This window comes from Clytia hemisphaerica, unplaced genomic scaffold, assembly GCF_902728285.1.
Source record: "Clytia hemisphaerica strain Z4C2 unplaced genomic scaffold, Clytia hemisphaerica genome assembly, whole genome shotgun sequence".
Lineage (NCBI taxonomy): Eukaryota > Metazoa > Cnidaria > Hydrozoa > Leptothecata > Clytiidae > Clytia > Clytia hemisphaerica.
In genome coordinates this window covers 1,221,663-1,236,506 of record NW_027103564.1, presented here as the reverse complement: position 1 = coordinate 1,236,506, position 14,844 = coordinate 1,221,663, and the positions used below count along the sequence as shown (strand labels likewise).

The 14,844-nt window shown below is 35.4% G+C and overlaps 1 protein-coding gene across 1 annotated transcript in view; it reads right to left on the bottom strand.

Moving 5' to 3' along the window:
• Nucleotides 1–14,452, bottom strand: part of LOC136800919 (S-adenosylhomocysteine hydrolase-like protein 1) — a 48,400-nt gene extending 33,948 nt beyond the window's left edge. The window contains exon 1 of the mRNA XM_067057529.1: nt 14,240–14,452. Within this exon, the coding sequence (XP_066913630.1) occupies nt 14,240–14,395 (156 nt within the window). The 5' untranslated portion in view covers nt 14,396–14,452. The remainder of the gene's footprint in view (nt 1–14,239) is intronic.
• Nucleotides 14,453–14,844: the final 392 nt, after the last annotated feature.

Sequence of the window (14,844 nt, the reverse complement as noted above, 5' to 3'; positions counted from 1 at the left end):
TTTTTCACCTTCCAAAGTCTCTCAAAAGGGTTACAAAATCAAAAAAATTCAAAGTAGTTCCTCTATGGGTTAGAAAGTTCTCAATTTTTAGGAAATTTTTTTACTTCGAGAGAAAAGAATATACCTTATCGGAGTTTTTTACTTTTCTAAAAACCGATGCATTGTGGAATTGTTTCGGGAGAGTTACAATAGAATTCCCTTGAGGAATTCCTAAGAGATTTCTAATGTTTTTAGAGAAATCAAAAACTCTGATAAGATCTATTGTAAAAAAGTCTCTCTAAGGGGTACTTTTTCACTAAAAATTTGGTCTCTCTAAGGGTTGGTTTTCGGAGGTCCCGTCCACACATACCCCTCATCTAACAACCAGAGTACCCTTCCCCTGGATCGAGGCGAGTGGTTTTTAGGCAACGGTTCTGATTTCCGAAAAACCGTTAAACATTTTATCAGATTTCAGATTTCCGAAATTCCGAAATAAAAACGGGCGATATCTCCAATATCGAAGTCTCGTACTCCACTCCCCCAAATAGCAACAAAGTTATAACGAAAACTCCAAGCAATTTTTTCCAAACTCAACTCTTAACGCATTGAGTGAAAAACAAGCTTTCGCAATTTCAAGTAACCTCACTAACAAATTTAGAAACGTAGTGCCAATAATCAGTGCTTTATAAATCTACTGACTCGATTAAAAATTCATGCTCTTTTTATAAGAACTTACTACATAAGAACTTAAGGCTTCGATGGTCACAAAGTATTAAGAACATCAGGTTAAGAACATTTTAAGGCTTCACAGACTCTAAAACACCAAATCTATGAGAAAATCGTACAAAACACTTGAAAAAATGCCGTTTTAAAGAACATTTTAAGAACATCTTTAGGCTTAAAACTCAAAATGATTGGAACACCCAAAGATGGCTTCAAAGATTTTGCATGCGCTTATAAAAAACGTTTTAAGCCCTTTATAGACCATGACGTATAGACTAATACGAAACAAAAATGGTGCTTTTTCTATGATTCTCGCCTACGCTCTTACTAAGTATTTGTACTAAACGAATCAAAGAAAACTATGTGCCCGTGAAGCGTATTTTCATAGTATCGTATTAAAGACTTGAAAGCTGAAAATCTGATTGCCTTTCTCTCGTCTTTCCGAGAGTAAACATGCCGATTATAGAGTAATACTAGATTTGAATTTTGAGGGCGTTTATCTAAAGAATCCTACATTTACTAAAAATAGACAAAAAGAACGATAAACTTCATAAAATCTACATTTCACCGTCCACAACCCCGACCCGGTTTAGTTTGTTAACCCCTTCAAATTCATTCTCCTTTGTTTACCACGGGAATTAACCACTGACATTGCAATGGCTTCTTCTCGGGTACCAATTCCAAAAAAAACTCTGATCAAAGATGGCGGATATAGCTTGGTCCAGGGATATATAAAGGTCAGTGGAATTAACTACATATGGTTTAAAGAACGACAAATTACGCATGCGTGTTATAATGCAGGATTCTTTAGAGGAACAGACTGTTTCAGAGAAAATCTCCAACACGCTAATTTCCATGAACAGTACCAGTAATAACTAATACACTGTTCCACTTTCTGCACTTATCTATTTTGGAACAAGACGCAAGTAATATCTTTCTAAAAAAACCTATCCATCCTTTCAACCATTTTTGACGACCATGCTCTACAGACATGAATGGAACATTCCAAAATAGACAGAAAACAGACTTTGTACTCTACTAGCTAATTATCCATACTGTTCTATAATGGAGAAATCAGCGCGTTAACATCATACCACAAACATTACTCAATAACTAATCTCGAATTTTAATCAGATAACTCGAGCATTGATATCCTTTAAAACAAGATTATTTTGCTAACAAACCGTCATTCAGTTGTGTCAGAATGTTGGCTTTATTAATTAAGCATGGTATACAAAACTTTTGAATTTGTCCGTAATTTTTTGTAATCGATTTTGCAGTCCCTCTAATACAAAATATCTAGGTCAAAGTGGTTAAGAAACTTCAAAAGTCGTAAAAACCTGGAAAAGTGGAAATTATTATAACGTCAAAAAATTGTTAAGCCTTCGGATCTTCTAAAGCCTAAAAATGCTCTTAAACATGTTCTTATTTTCCCTTTTTTTAGGGTTTTTGTCTTTTTTCCTGAGAAACTGGGTGTTTTAAAGCCATTACTATAAAAAAAGTGTATTTCTTTCAAAGTCTTTAAACCTTCCACTCAAACCAAACTCGCCACAATAACATCCAATTTATCCAAAAAATATATCCCCCTCAAAACAGAACACGTTTGTAAATCAGCTCCAAAACTTTTTCCAGCTTTTCAAGAAAATAACATTACTCCGTTAGATCTATCTGTCAATAAGGACATTCATTTCCTGTTTTTATAGATATTAAAAAACCAGAATCAAACATTTTGTTATGTGTTATTTATTTGTTTTGACAAGTCGGCGGTTCAGCGGTGTTAATGTGACCCATTCCTATTTCGTTTTAAAGCCTTAAACTCTCAAAAGCTATTTTCTCACATCAAAGCCGGCATCGAAACCGGACTGAAAATTTACAATGTCTAGCCCTAGAACTCATTCAAAAAAGTCCCACCTGGGCCTATATCAAAGCCTAATTCTTTTTAAAATTTCACTCGTGAACCTATTTATTTTGCATTCATTCGGAAAAGTCCACTGACCTTTATAAACCATGGATCAAGCTATATCCGCCATCTTTTATTGGAGTTTTCTTGAGAGTGGTACCCCTCGTTATAGTGTGAAAATTTTATTGGACAACAAACGGTTATACATCATTAGATTACACATTTTTTCGATAAGAACATCCAAAATTTTTGATAGATATTCATAAAAAAACAGAATTTTGTTATATGTGTTACTTATTTGGTTTGACACTTAAAAGTCGGCGGTTCAGCGCGGTGTTAATGTGACCCAAATATGTATCCCTGTTGCGCTTAAAGCCTATGAAACTCTCAAAGGTTATTTTCTAACATCAAAACCGGCATAAGACGTTTTTTTTCAAAATTTTTGAAGCCTTCTGATGTTCTTAACTTTTTGAGTTTTAAGCCTAAAAATGTTCTTAACATGTTCTTATTTTCATCACTTTGTGAGCATTTTTGTCCATTATCCCTGATTATCCTGAGAAATTGACCATTTTAGAGTCTGCATAGCCTTAATGTTCTTACTTAAACTTGTTCTTAACATTTTTACCACCGAAGCCTTGTGTTCTTATAAAGTTTGATCTTATGGAAAACGTGTATATTCTTATATACTTTGCTTTTAACAACGTATAGCAAAGCCGGCATCAAAGTCCGACTTAAGATTTATGAAAGTCTAGCCTTAGAACACATTCAAAAAGGCCCATCCGGGTCTACATAAATAAAGCCTAAATCTTTACATATTCATGCAACCTTTTTTTCGAAAATTCACTGGTGAACCCATTCATGGCTTATTCATTCGGAAAAGTCTATTGAAGCATTGTAGAATTAATCCCCAAGTAGTACCGAAAAAAGCGCCGAAAAAATCTGTTGAAGTCGGCAAACGCTACAAAATTGACATCAAGAAAAGCACCAAACAGTCTACAAAAAACATTGAAATACGGTCAACTCTTTCCATCTCGAACCTCTATCATTCAAATATATCTGTAATTCGAATCTTTTTTCAATTCAAAGAAAGTAGTTGGTCCCTTGAAGATCGAATTAGAAAGAGTCAGCTGTAGAATTATGAATTAAGTTTTAAATCTCTGCCACCCGACTAGCTGGATCAAAAATGTTTGTAAAACCCCAACCCAACATCAATCACATCGATTCAAGTGCAAGATGTGAGCAATGAGACAATATCTTATGCCAGCTTCAATTTAACACAAAGACCCATAAAAATAATCCATTTTATCACCCTAACTTTTCCGTTACACATAAAGAAGCGTAACAAATGAAAATCAAACCATCAATCTTACAACAGAAGCTAAAGGAAATAAGATCTGACCTTTGAGCAAATTAGTAATGAGAAAATACTAATTAAGACAGATTATATTAGTTAATAGGGGCTAATTAAGTTAGATTTTAGATGTGGTTTTTTTTTACTCCTTCGCGGTAGCCATGATGGATTACGTAAAGTAAGCATGCAATCGAGCATGCCATACACGTTTTTTTATAAGAACATCCAATTCTAGACAGAAAGAGTCTCCCGAACGTGTAGAATGCGACGGGAGTTTCGATCCCCCCCCCCAAACGCAGTGACGGCGTCGAGCGTACGTGTCCAAAATCCTCCGTCATGGGGCGTTTTTCAAACTTAAAATCGAATTATAGAGGTATTAGAGAAGAGAGTTGACTGTTATAACCTCTGGTTGTGCAAATTTTTCGATATACTAGAAAAAGTTATCACACCCTTGTGTCACAGACCGGCCCCAGCCCAACTGGAAAATTTGGCAAAAATTTCGTCCCCGATGAGAAAAATACCCTACAGAATTTCAGCCCCACTGAGAAATTGGCTTTGATTTCATCCCCATTCGAAATTCATTGTTTAGAAATTGCACCCTGAAAGAGCCATGCCCCGAAACCGGGGCTGTAAGACAGGGTGTGTAATCATTTTCCCGGGGGGTACTACCCTTGTTGACCGACGGGGTGTATGCCGCTGGAGTTCGAAAAATGGACCCTACGTGGGACTCGTTTTTTGAAAAAAGTGACCTTGAATGGGACTGAAATTCTAAAATGTTTTCCCATATTCTTTCCGAATTCCCCCAAAAAAGTACTCTACGAGGGACTGATTTTTCTATTTTGTTTTTTTACGACTCGGCTTGGGACTCGTGGAAATGAAAAAAGTACCCTGACCAGCGGCACATCTCCTTTCCCCTTTTTGTCAAAGTGAACCCCCTTTTACCCGGTCATATATTCTCGGGCTCCTAGTAAGCATTCCCTAATAGTTAAATTTATAAAATAATTTCAGGCCATTAACCAACCAGTTATTGGGAAAACATTTTTCAAATTTTCTACTTTTCACCCAAACTATTTTCCACACTGACCAGTAGCAAAACTCTCTGAACTCTTAGTACACCCCTTTCTCACAGACCCACTGGGACCCCTTCCCATTGGGAAATTTGACCAGAATATCGTCCCCGTTGGAAAACTATCCTCCTGTTTTTGTCGCAGTGAAAATAATCAAATGAACCAATCCTCACTGCAAAAAATTATGCTATTTTTCCCATCCCCACTGAATTTTCTGACTGAAAACAAAAGAATTCAAATCAAATCCCCAGCCAATAAAAAATATGTGTCCCATTGAGTTTCATTCCGTAAGTTTTACCCCTACTGCCTGAAAAAATCTTACCGGGTCTATGAGAAGGAGGTGTCTTAGTAAAAACGTTTCAAATCCATAATAAAACTAGAAATTCAAAATCATTTTTGCATTTGATTTTCTTGGTCGAATATAACTTAAGGAATACTGTGCATAACATAATCTTGAGATTCTCTAGCTAGCGTAGTCTAGAAAGTTTGAATAAGAGGTCAATGAAAATAAATTTTCATCACAATTTTTTCTTAAATTTAAAAAAAATATCAACCCACGCGGAAGGGTGTCAATTGGTTTTTTGGACCCCCTTTTTTGTTTTTGCTTTTTTGAGAAAATTAAATGAAAAGTGTTAAAAGGGGAAGAAAACGAAAAAAAAATCAAGTCATAGAAAAATGTGTAAAAGAATTAGTGTTTCGCTCTGTGAGCAAAGGATAGATTTTGTACGGATCTGGAAGGATTATACTCCTCAATTAAGATTAAGATGTCTTTACTGTCTACTCTTAGGTTCCAAATAACCCCCCCCCCGCGTGTTGATTTTTCGAAAATTTTCCAACCCCCCCGGACCTTGTTAGGACACCCTCCCCCAGTTTATTAGCTTTTAAAAATATTTTCAGCTGTCAAGGCCCCTTATTTTGCTCTAAAGTCTAATTTTAGCCTACATTCACCTTATTTTGGGGTTTTCAGAAGTACAATTTCTAAACCCCCCGGCAATTAGGTCCCCCCGTTTATCAAAATCACTCAAAAGTTTTCTAACGCGCCCCCTGTTTACTTGGAACCTAAGAGTAAGCGGGAAAGAGAAAGCCCAATTGAGGCTGAAACCCAGCTTTGACACAAGGCATTACATGTTTTTTTATAAGAAGAGCCAAAATTTTTGAAGCCTTCAGATGTTCTTAACTTTTCGGATTTTAAACCTAAAAATATTCTTAGTATGTTCTTATTTTCATCATTTTGTGAGTATTTTTGCCCATTATTTTCATTATTTTCATAAGAAATCGGATGTTTTAGAGTCTGCAAAGCCTTAAAATGTTCTCACACGGCGATCTTTAGAGTAATGTTTAAAAATCGGGAAACCAAAAGTTTATTTTTGTAATAAGTGCAGTACTGTTTTTTAAAACGGCCCCATTTTTTGAGTCAATAAAGCCTATATGTGTAATATTTGAAAACAAAATTTCTTTTTGATAAAAACTATTCAAAATCGGGAATTTCTTGAAAATTTTGATTTTAGATCCCTCAAAATCCCGCTTCATCCCGCTTTAGATCCCTCAAAATCGGAATCAAATTAACTCCCGATAGGGAAGGGCTAGAGTTCTCAATTTTTCACTGGATATTTGTTTTCATCTTCCTAATCGGATAAAAGAAATATCCTGTCGTTAAATATCGTTAATTTTTCTTTACGACCAAAAATAGTCATTATTTTAATCCGATAAATCCGATTACAGATCGCCGTGTCAACTTGTTCTTAAGATTTTAGCTATCGAAGCCTTATGTTCTCATATAGTTTGTCATTATAAAAAAATGTGAATATTAGAATCGCTTTCAAGTCCCCCCACTTTTATTTACTGATAGACGTGAGCACTAACCAGGATCATAAATATCGAACTAAGGGAACTGGGTTTGAGTTAGTCCCACTGTACCCAACTCCACCAAATGAGTACCTTAACAAAGAAAGCTCTGAGACCTCTCTCTCAATGACCCGCCAGTTAGAGCCTTTCAGCTAAAGCGACATTGTGACAGATGAAAATCGTAACTAAGTAACTAGCAGGTATAAATTTTTAGCTCAAAAATCGGTGTCATAAAATCGTCATCCCAAAAGCCTAGGCGAAATCTCTTAGAATTGTTGCCTTGCTTTGAGGAATATATAAAGGCGACCACAGTTGACTCTCTCTAATTCGATCTTCAGGGATTTTCTTCGAATTAGAGAAAGATTTGAATTACAGAAAGTATTTTATATTAATTTTTAGCTAAGGGAACCGATACTTTGAACTATGGAAAGATACTAATTTCGAATATTATGCTAATTTTCCAAAAAAAAATATAAAAAAATTATCTAATCCCCACTGAATTTTCTGCCTTAAGAACAAAAGAATTGAAATACAAAGCCATAAAAATATGGGAATATCTATCCCATCGAGTTTCAGTTCGTTTTTTTTATCCCCATTGGCTGAAAAGCTATTTTTTCCAACCCCACTGGATTTTCTGACTAGAAAACAAGAGAATTCAAATCTCCAGCCATCAAAAACATTGGAATATCAATTCCTATCGAGTTTTTGTCCGTTATTTTTATCCCCACTGGCTGAAAAGATCCTACCGGGTCTATGAGAAGGGGGTGTAGAAATTATGCTACTTTTTCCAACCCCACTGAATTTTCTGGTTAGAAAACAATGAAATTCAAATCCAAAGTCATCAAAAACATGGCAATATCAATCCCGATCGAGTTTCAGTCCGTTATTTTTATCCCCACTGGCTGACGAAATCCTACCGGGTCTGTGAGAAGGGGGTGTAGAAATTGTGCTACTTTTTCCAACCCCCACTGAATTTTCTGGCTAGAAAACAAGAGAATTCAAATCCCCAGCCATCAAAAACATGGAAATATGAATCCCCATCGAGTTTTGGTCCGTTTTTTATCTCCACTGGCTGAAGAAAACCTACTTGGTCTGTGAGAAGGGTTGACTGAGAGAACCATATTCTAGTTCGAATTATAGAAAGTAGAAAGATACTAATTTCGAATTGTAGAGGATCGCATTAGAAAGAGTTGAATGTGCTTGAATTTCCTTAAAAGGTAAAAAACAGAAGTAAAACAGGAGTTCGACGATAAATTGAAATTCAATTCGTTATCAACGACATTTAATCTAATAGGGGCGTGAAGGGTAAGTGTAATCCAGAAATATATTCAGACTGTATTAACCAAAAGAAATATAAAGAACCAAAATTCCAAAATCAAATCATTACAATTTTTGTAAATCAACTTTTTGTACCATAATTCAAAAGCGCCTAAAAATTCAACATGTCTCTTCTTGAATTGAACAAGACAAACTGCAGACAAAATGTTCAAAATTAACCAATTGAGATCAAGTAAAAAGTATTAAATATTATATAAAATATTTTTTAAAAAAGAACGAGAAGAAAAGAAACGGATTTTTTGAACTTGAAGAACACGATAATATATAAAATGAATAAGAATTATTTGTTTGAGCAAAAAATTATAAAGAAAAGAGAAAAAAATGGAAACATGTAAAGAAAATAGAGGGGAATAATGTATATATTTGAACTTTTAGCTTTTTAGGATGATCATAGACGCGAGTAAACGCGAAAAGGCCAAAAGGACGGGATAGAGTAAAATAGTAAAAAGATTAGATTCTCTAGACATTGAGATAGAATTAGTAATTAATAAATTTTATGAATTTTTCGACCCTTACCGGGACAAATTTGACCAAATTTTGATCTTTCCGGGGGTAAAAAGTTGAAATTTTCCTATTCCTCCGACCCTTAGTGGGACTTTGGAAATCCAAAGGGCGACACATACACGTTTTTTTTTTATTAGAACCTAGTTTATAAGAACATATAGGCTGAAATTCGTCGAAAAATTAAGAACATCTTAAGAACATGCCCAGCCTCAGTTTGGAAAAAAATGACAAGAAACTACAATTTTTTCCTCTTTTTAAGCAGTTTTAACCGAATTTAGGGGTGGATCTTCAAAAGTCGAGAGTCAAATATTGTCCAAATTTTGCCAAATTTAAGTGCTCTTTATTTTGTATCATATTATCGATTTAGAGTAGTCTGAAAAATTAAGAACGCATTTAAGAACATTTTAGGCTGAAAATTGCTAAAAAAATAAGCACATCCAGGCTCAGCCAAATTTTAGGTGTTCTAATAAAAAAAAAACGTGTACCGTACCCTCCATTTATCCCCCCGCCCGACCCCCTCGAAGACATACTTCAACCTTTTCCAATTCAGTTCAAGCCTGTAATGAGTTTCATACATCCCTGTCCTACAGCGGGGATAAAAATTTCGATTGAAATCTCAATGGTGATAGAAGTTCCATTGTTTCAAGGTTAAAAATCCAGTGGGGATGGTTTTGGTGTGCAATTTTTAAACAGAATTTCGAATGGGGATCAAATCAAAGTCAATTTCTTAGTGGGGATGAAATTCTAGGGTATTATTCCCAACGGGGACGAAATTTTTGCCGAATTTTCCAGTGGTGCTGGGGTCCCAGCGGATCTGTGTGTTTTCATAAACATCACGAGCGAACGAGCATTATATTTGTTGTCAAATTAAATCTCTAAGAACACGTTTTTCTTTTTATAAGAACATTCAAAGCTTTTTAAACCTTCGTATGTTCTTAACTCTTTGAGTTTTAACCCTAAAAAATGTTCTTAACATGTTCTTATTTTCGTACTTTTGTCTATTTTTCTAAGAAAATAAGTGTTTCAGGGTTCAAAAAACCTTGAGATGTTCTACTTGTTCTTAGAATTTTGGCCATCGAAGCTTTATGTTCTTATATAATTTGTTCTTATAAAAAAACGTGTACACTCATTTATACAACCCTTTCTCCTAGACTCGGTGAGAATCCCTTCCATCTGAAAAATTGGTAAAAACTTTCGTCCCCAGTGGAAATTTATACTCCAATGTCCGTCCCCGCTGAAAATAATGAAATATATAAATCCTCACTGCAAAATAAAGTGCTATTTTTCCATCCCACTGAATATGATGACTTGAAAAAGAGTGGAATTCAAATCCCAGCGATAAAAATGAGAAGATCAATCTCTTATGATTTTAGTTCGTTGTTTCTACCCCCATTGGCTGGAAAAATACCACCGATCCTGTGAGAAGGTTGTGAGAAGGCAGTGTTTTTATATAAGAACCTGTAAACCATTGGTGAGGCTTGACTATTCTTATTTTATGGCGCTTCCAGCTTCAAATAGACCTCTTTCGTAAATTACGTCACGAACATCACTTGCCTTCTATTCGAACAATTGCCATGGTAATTATGTCTCTTGAGGTATTAAATGATTTTTTTATACTTTATCGGTCCTTTTTACGCCGGCCCTTATTGATTGGCGTTATTTTTAGGCTCTTGGCGTAATAAGGGCCGGCGTTAAAAGGGCCGGTGTAAAAAGGGCCAAAATTTTGCAAATTTTACTTAAAAGTGGCGTTAATTTTTGACCATTTTTCTCTAATTGAAGGATTTTGATTATATGATTCGAAGATAAAAAATTATCCATTGTTTTACTCCATATCTAAAACTTCGCAAAGATCAGTGATGTTCAATGGAATTTTCAACAGTTTACTACTGAAATATGATAATAAATTGAAGCATAAATAGCCATTCTAACTAATTTTGGCGTTATTTACAGCACTAATTGGCGTAAGCCCAAAATAAGGCTGTGGCGTAATAAGGGCCGGCGTAAAAAGGGCTGATAAGGTAAATAGAGTAGTTTTCATAAACCGTGATCTGATCCTCTTCTTATTTCTAGGAAAGTAAAACCAACGATTTTTTTACGGTTTCGCTTGTAAAATCGTTCTTACAAAATAGAGTAACTCCACTTTCCAAACTCTCCCTTCCTTGAAAGATTTTAAAAGTCTAGTCTAAGTTGAGAATATAAACAAATAACTGCATATTTTCAAACTGATCTCCTTGAATCTTAAAAACTTGTATTTCATCAGACGGATTATTTTCCCCTTTTACAAAAAGTTTTTGAAATCTACTTTTTCCTTGAAAAACGAATTTCCATTTTTCTTTCATCTAGTTACGGATTTATTCTTATTAAATTCTTACGCGTTTTTATATAAGAATATTAATAAAGAAATTGGCCAACCAAAACATTAAGAATATGCTAAGAATATTAGCATCATGGAATTTGGCAACAGAACCTAAGAGTGTCATTTTAGAGCATTTTTAATTGTAAAATGCCAACTGTCCCCCCCTTTTATGCTTCACGTACAAATTTGGATCCTAACCTAAGAATACCGTAAGAATCTTTTGGTTGATTCTTCCAAAAAGGGCACCAAAAAAGTTGAAAATATCCACAATGGAATGGAAAAACGTCATTAATATCAAAAAGCATGTTTAAAGCGTCCATGTTCTGTTTTTATGATCTTCTCTCTCAAGCTTGCAAAAATACTCAAAATCAAATCAAATTCATGAACAACAGATAACTTTTCCGGTCCGTAGGGGGTATATACCATAAGTTGGTAATGTCGACATCCCTCTTCTAATTTCGTCACCAAAGACATGCTAATTTTTTCCCTGGGGAGGGACAAAAGTGAGATTCCACTTTTTTTGGTAAAAAGAAAAATGAGGTGGAGACACGAGAAAGTATTTCAGGTTAGTGGGATGGAACATGTTGCATTGCACCAACGCGAAAAGAACTTCTCGTGTCCCCAAGCCTTTAACAAAAGAATTTCTAAAATTTGTGCTCCTGTTGCGCGATATGAAAACAAATTTAAATTTTCTTTTGTTTTAAAAGTGCAGTGTAAGCAATTGATAGGAGGTACGTTAAATGATGTCCTAGTTGACATAGATTTCTATTCAGCACCCAACCACAACAATGTATTCCACACAAAATAAATCAAAAACAAACCAAAAGAAAATTCATGATTTAAAAGCAGCGCAGCCACCAACAAATCAACATTTCTGAATTTTTCAAAAAATCAAATGCTATTCAGTATAGTGTCTTCTCTACACTCTATTTTTTTATAAGAACAAAGAAAAAACTAGTATATAAGAACATAATACTTCCATTGTCGAAATGTTAAGAACAAGTTAAGAACATTTTAAGGTTTTGCAGATTCTAAAACACACAATTTCTTAAAAAAATGGGCAAAAATGCTCAAAAAATGGTGAAAATAAGAACATATTAAGAATATTTTTAGGCTTAAATTTCAAAAAGTTAAGAACATTCGAAGGCTTCAAAAATATTTGATGTTCTTATAAAGAAAACGTATAGTATTGAATGCAACAAGTTTAATTAATCAATAAAGAGACACAATGTAGATTTGAATAATGTATTCCCAAGATTTGATTTGATCATTAACTATTTAGTAATAAATCAATGCTGAAGTTAAATGGCATTCATGTTTGAAATTCTTTTATATGAAAGGGAATGCCACATTGCCAAATGTTTGTTAACTCGAACAATTTTCATGATCCCTTCAGCATAGTCGGAAAACGATAATTACAAGGTCTCAAAAGAAGGTTGTCTATTGCTCATTCCGACATTTTAAATTTTCCAGGGGTTTTGTTGTTAGGAATTGATTAACTAACAGTTAGGTAGGGTCAGGGTTGCTAGTAACGGCTTGTCACTGTGCCGGGTGCATACTCGGCGCCTTGGGCCCCGCAGGGTTGCTAGTAACGGCTCGAATTTCAGTCAGGTTAAATGTCGATGTCGGAATGAGCAATAGACAACCTTCTTTTGAGACCTTGTAATTATCGTCTCCCAGCATAGTCAGTCTTATAAACCTTAGTTCATATCTCGAAATTTCCTTAACTCGAAAATAATTGTGTTCCTCGTACGTGTACGAGCCCGGGGAATGCATTCGATTTAGTAATAAATCAATGCTGGAAATAATTGACCTTGTAAATAATAGGAGTGTCACATTACCAATGTAGTATAGTGAAAACTCTTTAACTGAAACCTCTATAACTCGGATATCTGTTAATTCGAACAATTTTTCTCGTATGTTCATTTAACAAAACATGTCTGCTTATCCAATATTGGAAACTCCTTTCATCCTTATGGGAGATTTCACAGTCTTTTTCTGTAGTCTTACACTCAAACGTGGTTGATCATATTTGTAACTACGGCTACGGTACGTAAGGTAGTGAGTTCGACCAGTCATACCAAAATCTTTTTATTTACAGCTTGGCCAACCTAGATGCTTTGAACCCATAACTGCCTTTTCTGTACACAGACCTATAGTATCTACGATTAATTTCAAAATTCATTGCCGTAGAGGGTCTGTTGTAATTGTGCTTTCTCATTTGAGATTTTTCATACCGACCGCTCCGATGGACATGGCCCCCGTCACCGGGGGGGGCCAAGGGGCCATGGCCCCCCAATATTTTGCAAAGTATTTTTTTTTACTTTGAAAAATCTTATATATACCGTTTAGAGGGGTGAAATAAGGGCAAAAAGTCGAAAATTTTTTTCGTCGCCCAACTCGACATATTTTCTTTGGCCCCCCTCAATTCGATGCACACGCCGGGGGCCATGATGGAAGGTTGGTGAGAGAAATATTGCTATTTATAAATCATACTTCATTGCAGAGGTCTCCGTACAGGGATTTCTTTGTGTCGCACAGACAACCCAGTTGGCACACAACATTGTTTCAACGTTTATCTAACGTTCACAACGTCCATTTAACGTTAGATGAACGTTGAAACAACGTTGTGTGCCAGCTGGGAATGCGCACTGAGTGGTACTATGAAGTGATAAACGTGAGATACACTCTGGTACCGAGTAATAACTACTAGGTCACACGAAAAACTTCGCGCTACCGAAACGGTACTTAATGGTATTTAGTACTATTGGTGCTCTACTACAGGTAGATAGCTATCAAAAGAAGAGCTACTACTAAAACCATGTTCATACCAAGGACACTTGTATAGTGTAGCTTCGCTATACAAGTGTCCTTGTTCATACGTTACAGTTCTATATCGTTCCGAAACAAAACGGTTCCAAAACAAGTGTAGATAAACGTCAAAATTCGAAACGTCAAAAAAGAAGACGTTACAAAGCAAAATAGATCGAAACGGTTTCGCTCCACTATTTTCATCGGAACGGAACTGCTCCGTTTTCTTGCTCTGAAACGCTCCAAAACCAATATGAACACACTCGATCCGTAACAGAAACTATACTGGAGCAACACGAAACCGTAACGTCTGAGCATGGTTTAAATACTAGATCACTTTAGTGAATTTGATAAAAATATCTCACCTCCATTTTTGAGCATTCTTCGGATATTCTTCGTATTAAGGGCGGTTTTTCTTTTTGTTGTCCGATGTTCGTTTGAATAATGTTGGGCGGTTTCTTTTGTTGGGCGCTCATTGAGAGGATTGGAATCGAGCCGCGTCGGTTTATTGGTACAGACATGATGTGTTTGTAGGTTATTTTATATGGTAGAATTTTGTAACTATTTAGATTTTTTTTGTCACTATAAAGTAAAAATGTGGAATGAAATACTTTAATCCCTTCTTTAAGAATTTTAAGATGAATGAAAAGACTTCAAAGATTTCAAAAAAATAAGAATAGTCCTGAAATGCTGAATACTAAACTTGGACCCAGACCTTTAGTTCGCTTCTTTACGATTCTCAAGATTGTGCCACGCCCAGCCGGCACACAACGTTGTTTAAACGTTCATCTAACGTTATATGGACGTTGTGAACGTTAGATAAACGTTGAAATAACGTTGTGTGCCAGCTGGGACGCTCATCAGTAAAATGACAAATAGAGATAGAGTATAGGGAGCGAACTCTTAGAACCCGTGGCATACACGTTTTTTTTATATTAGAACCCAGTTTATAAGAACATCGAGGCTGAAA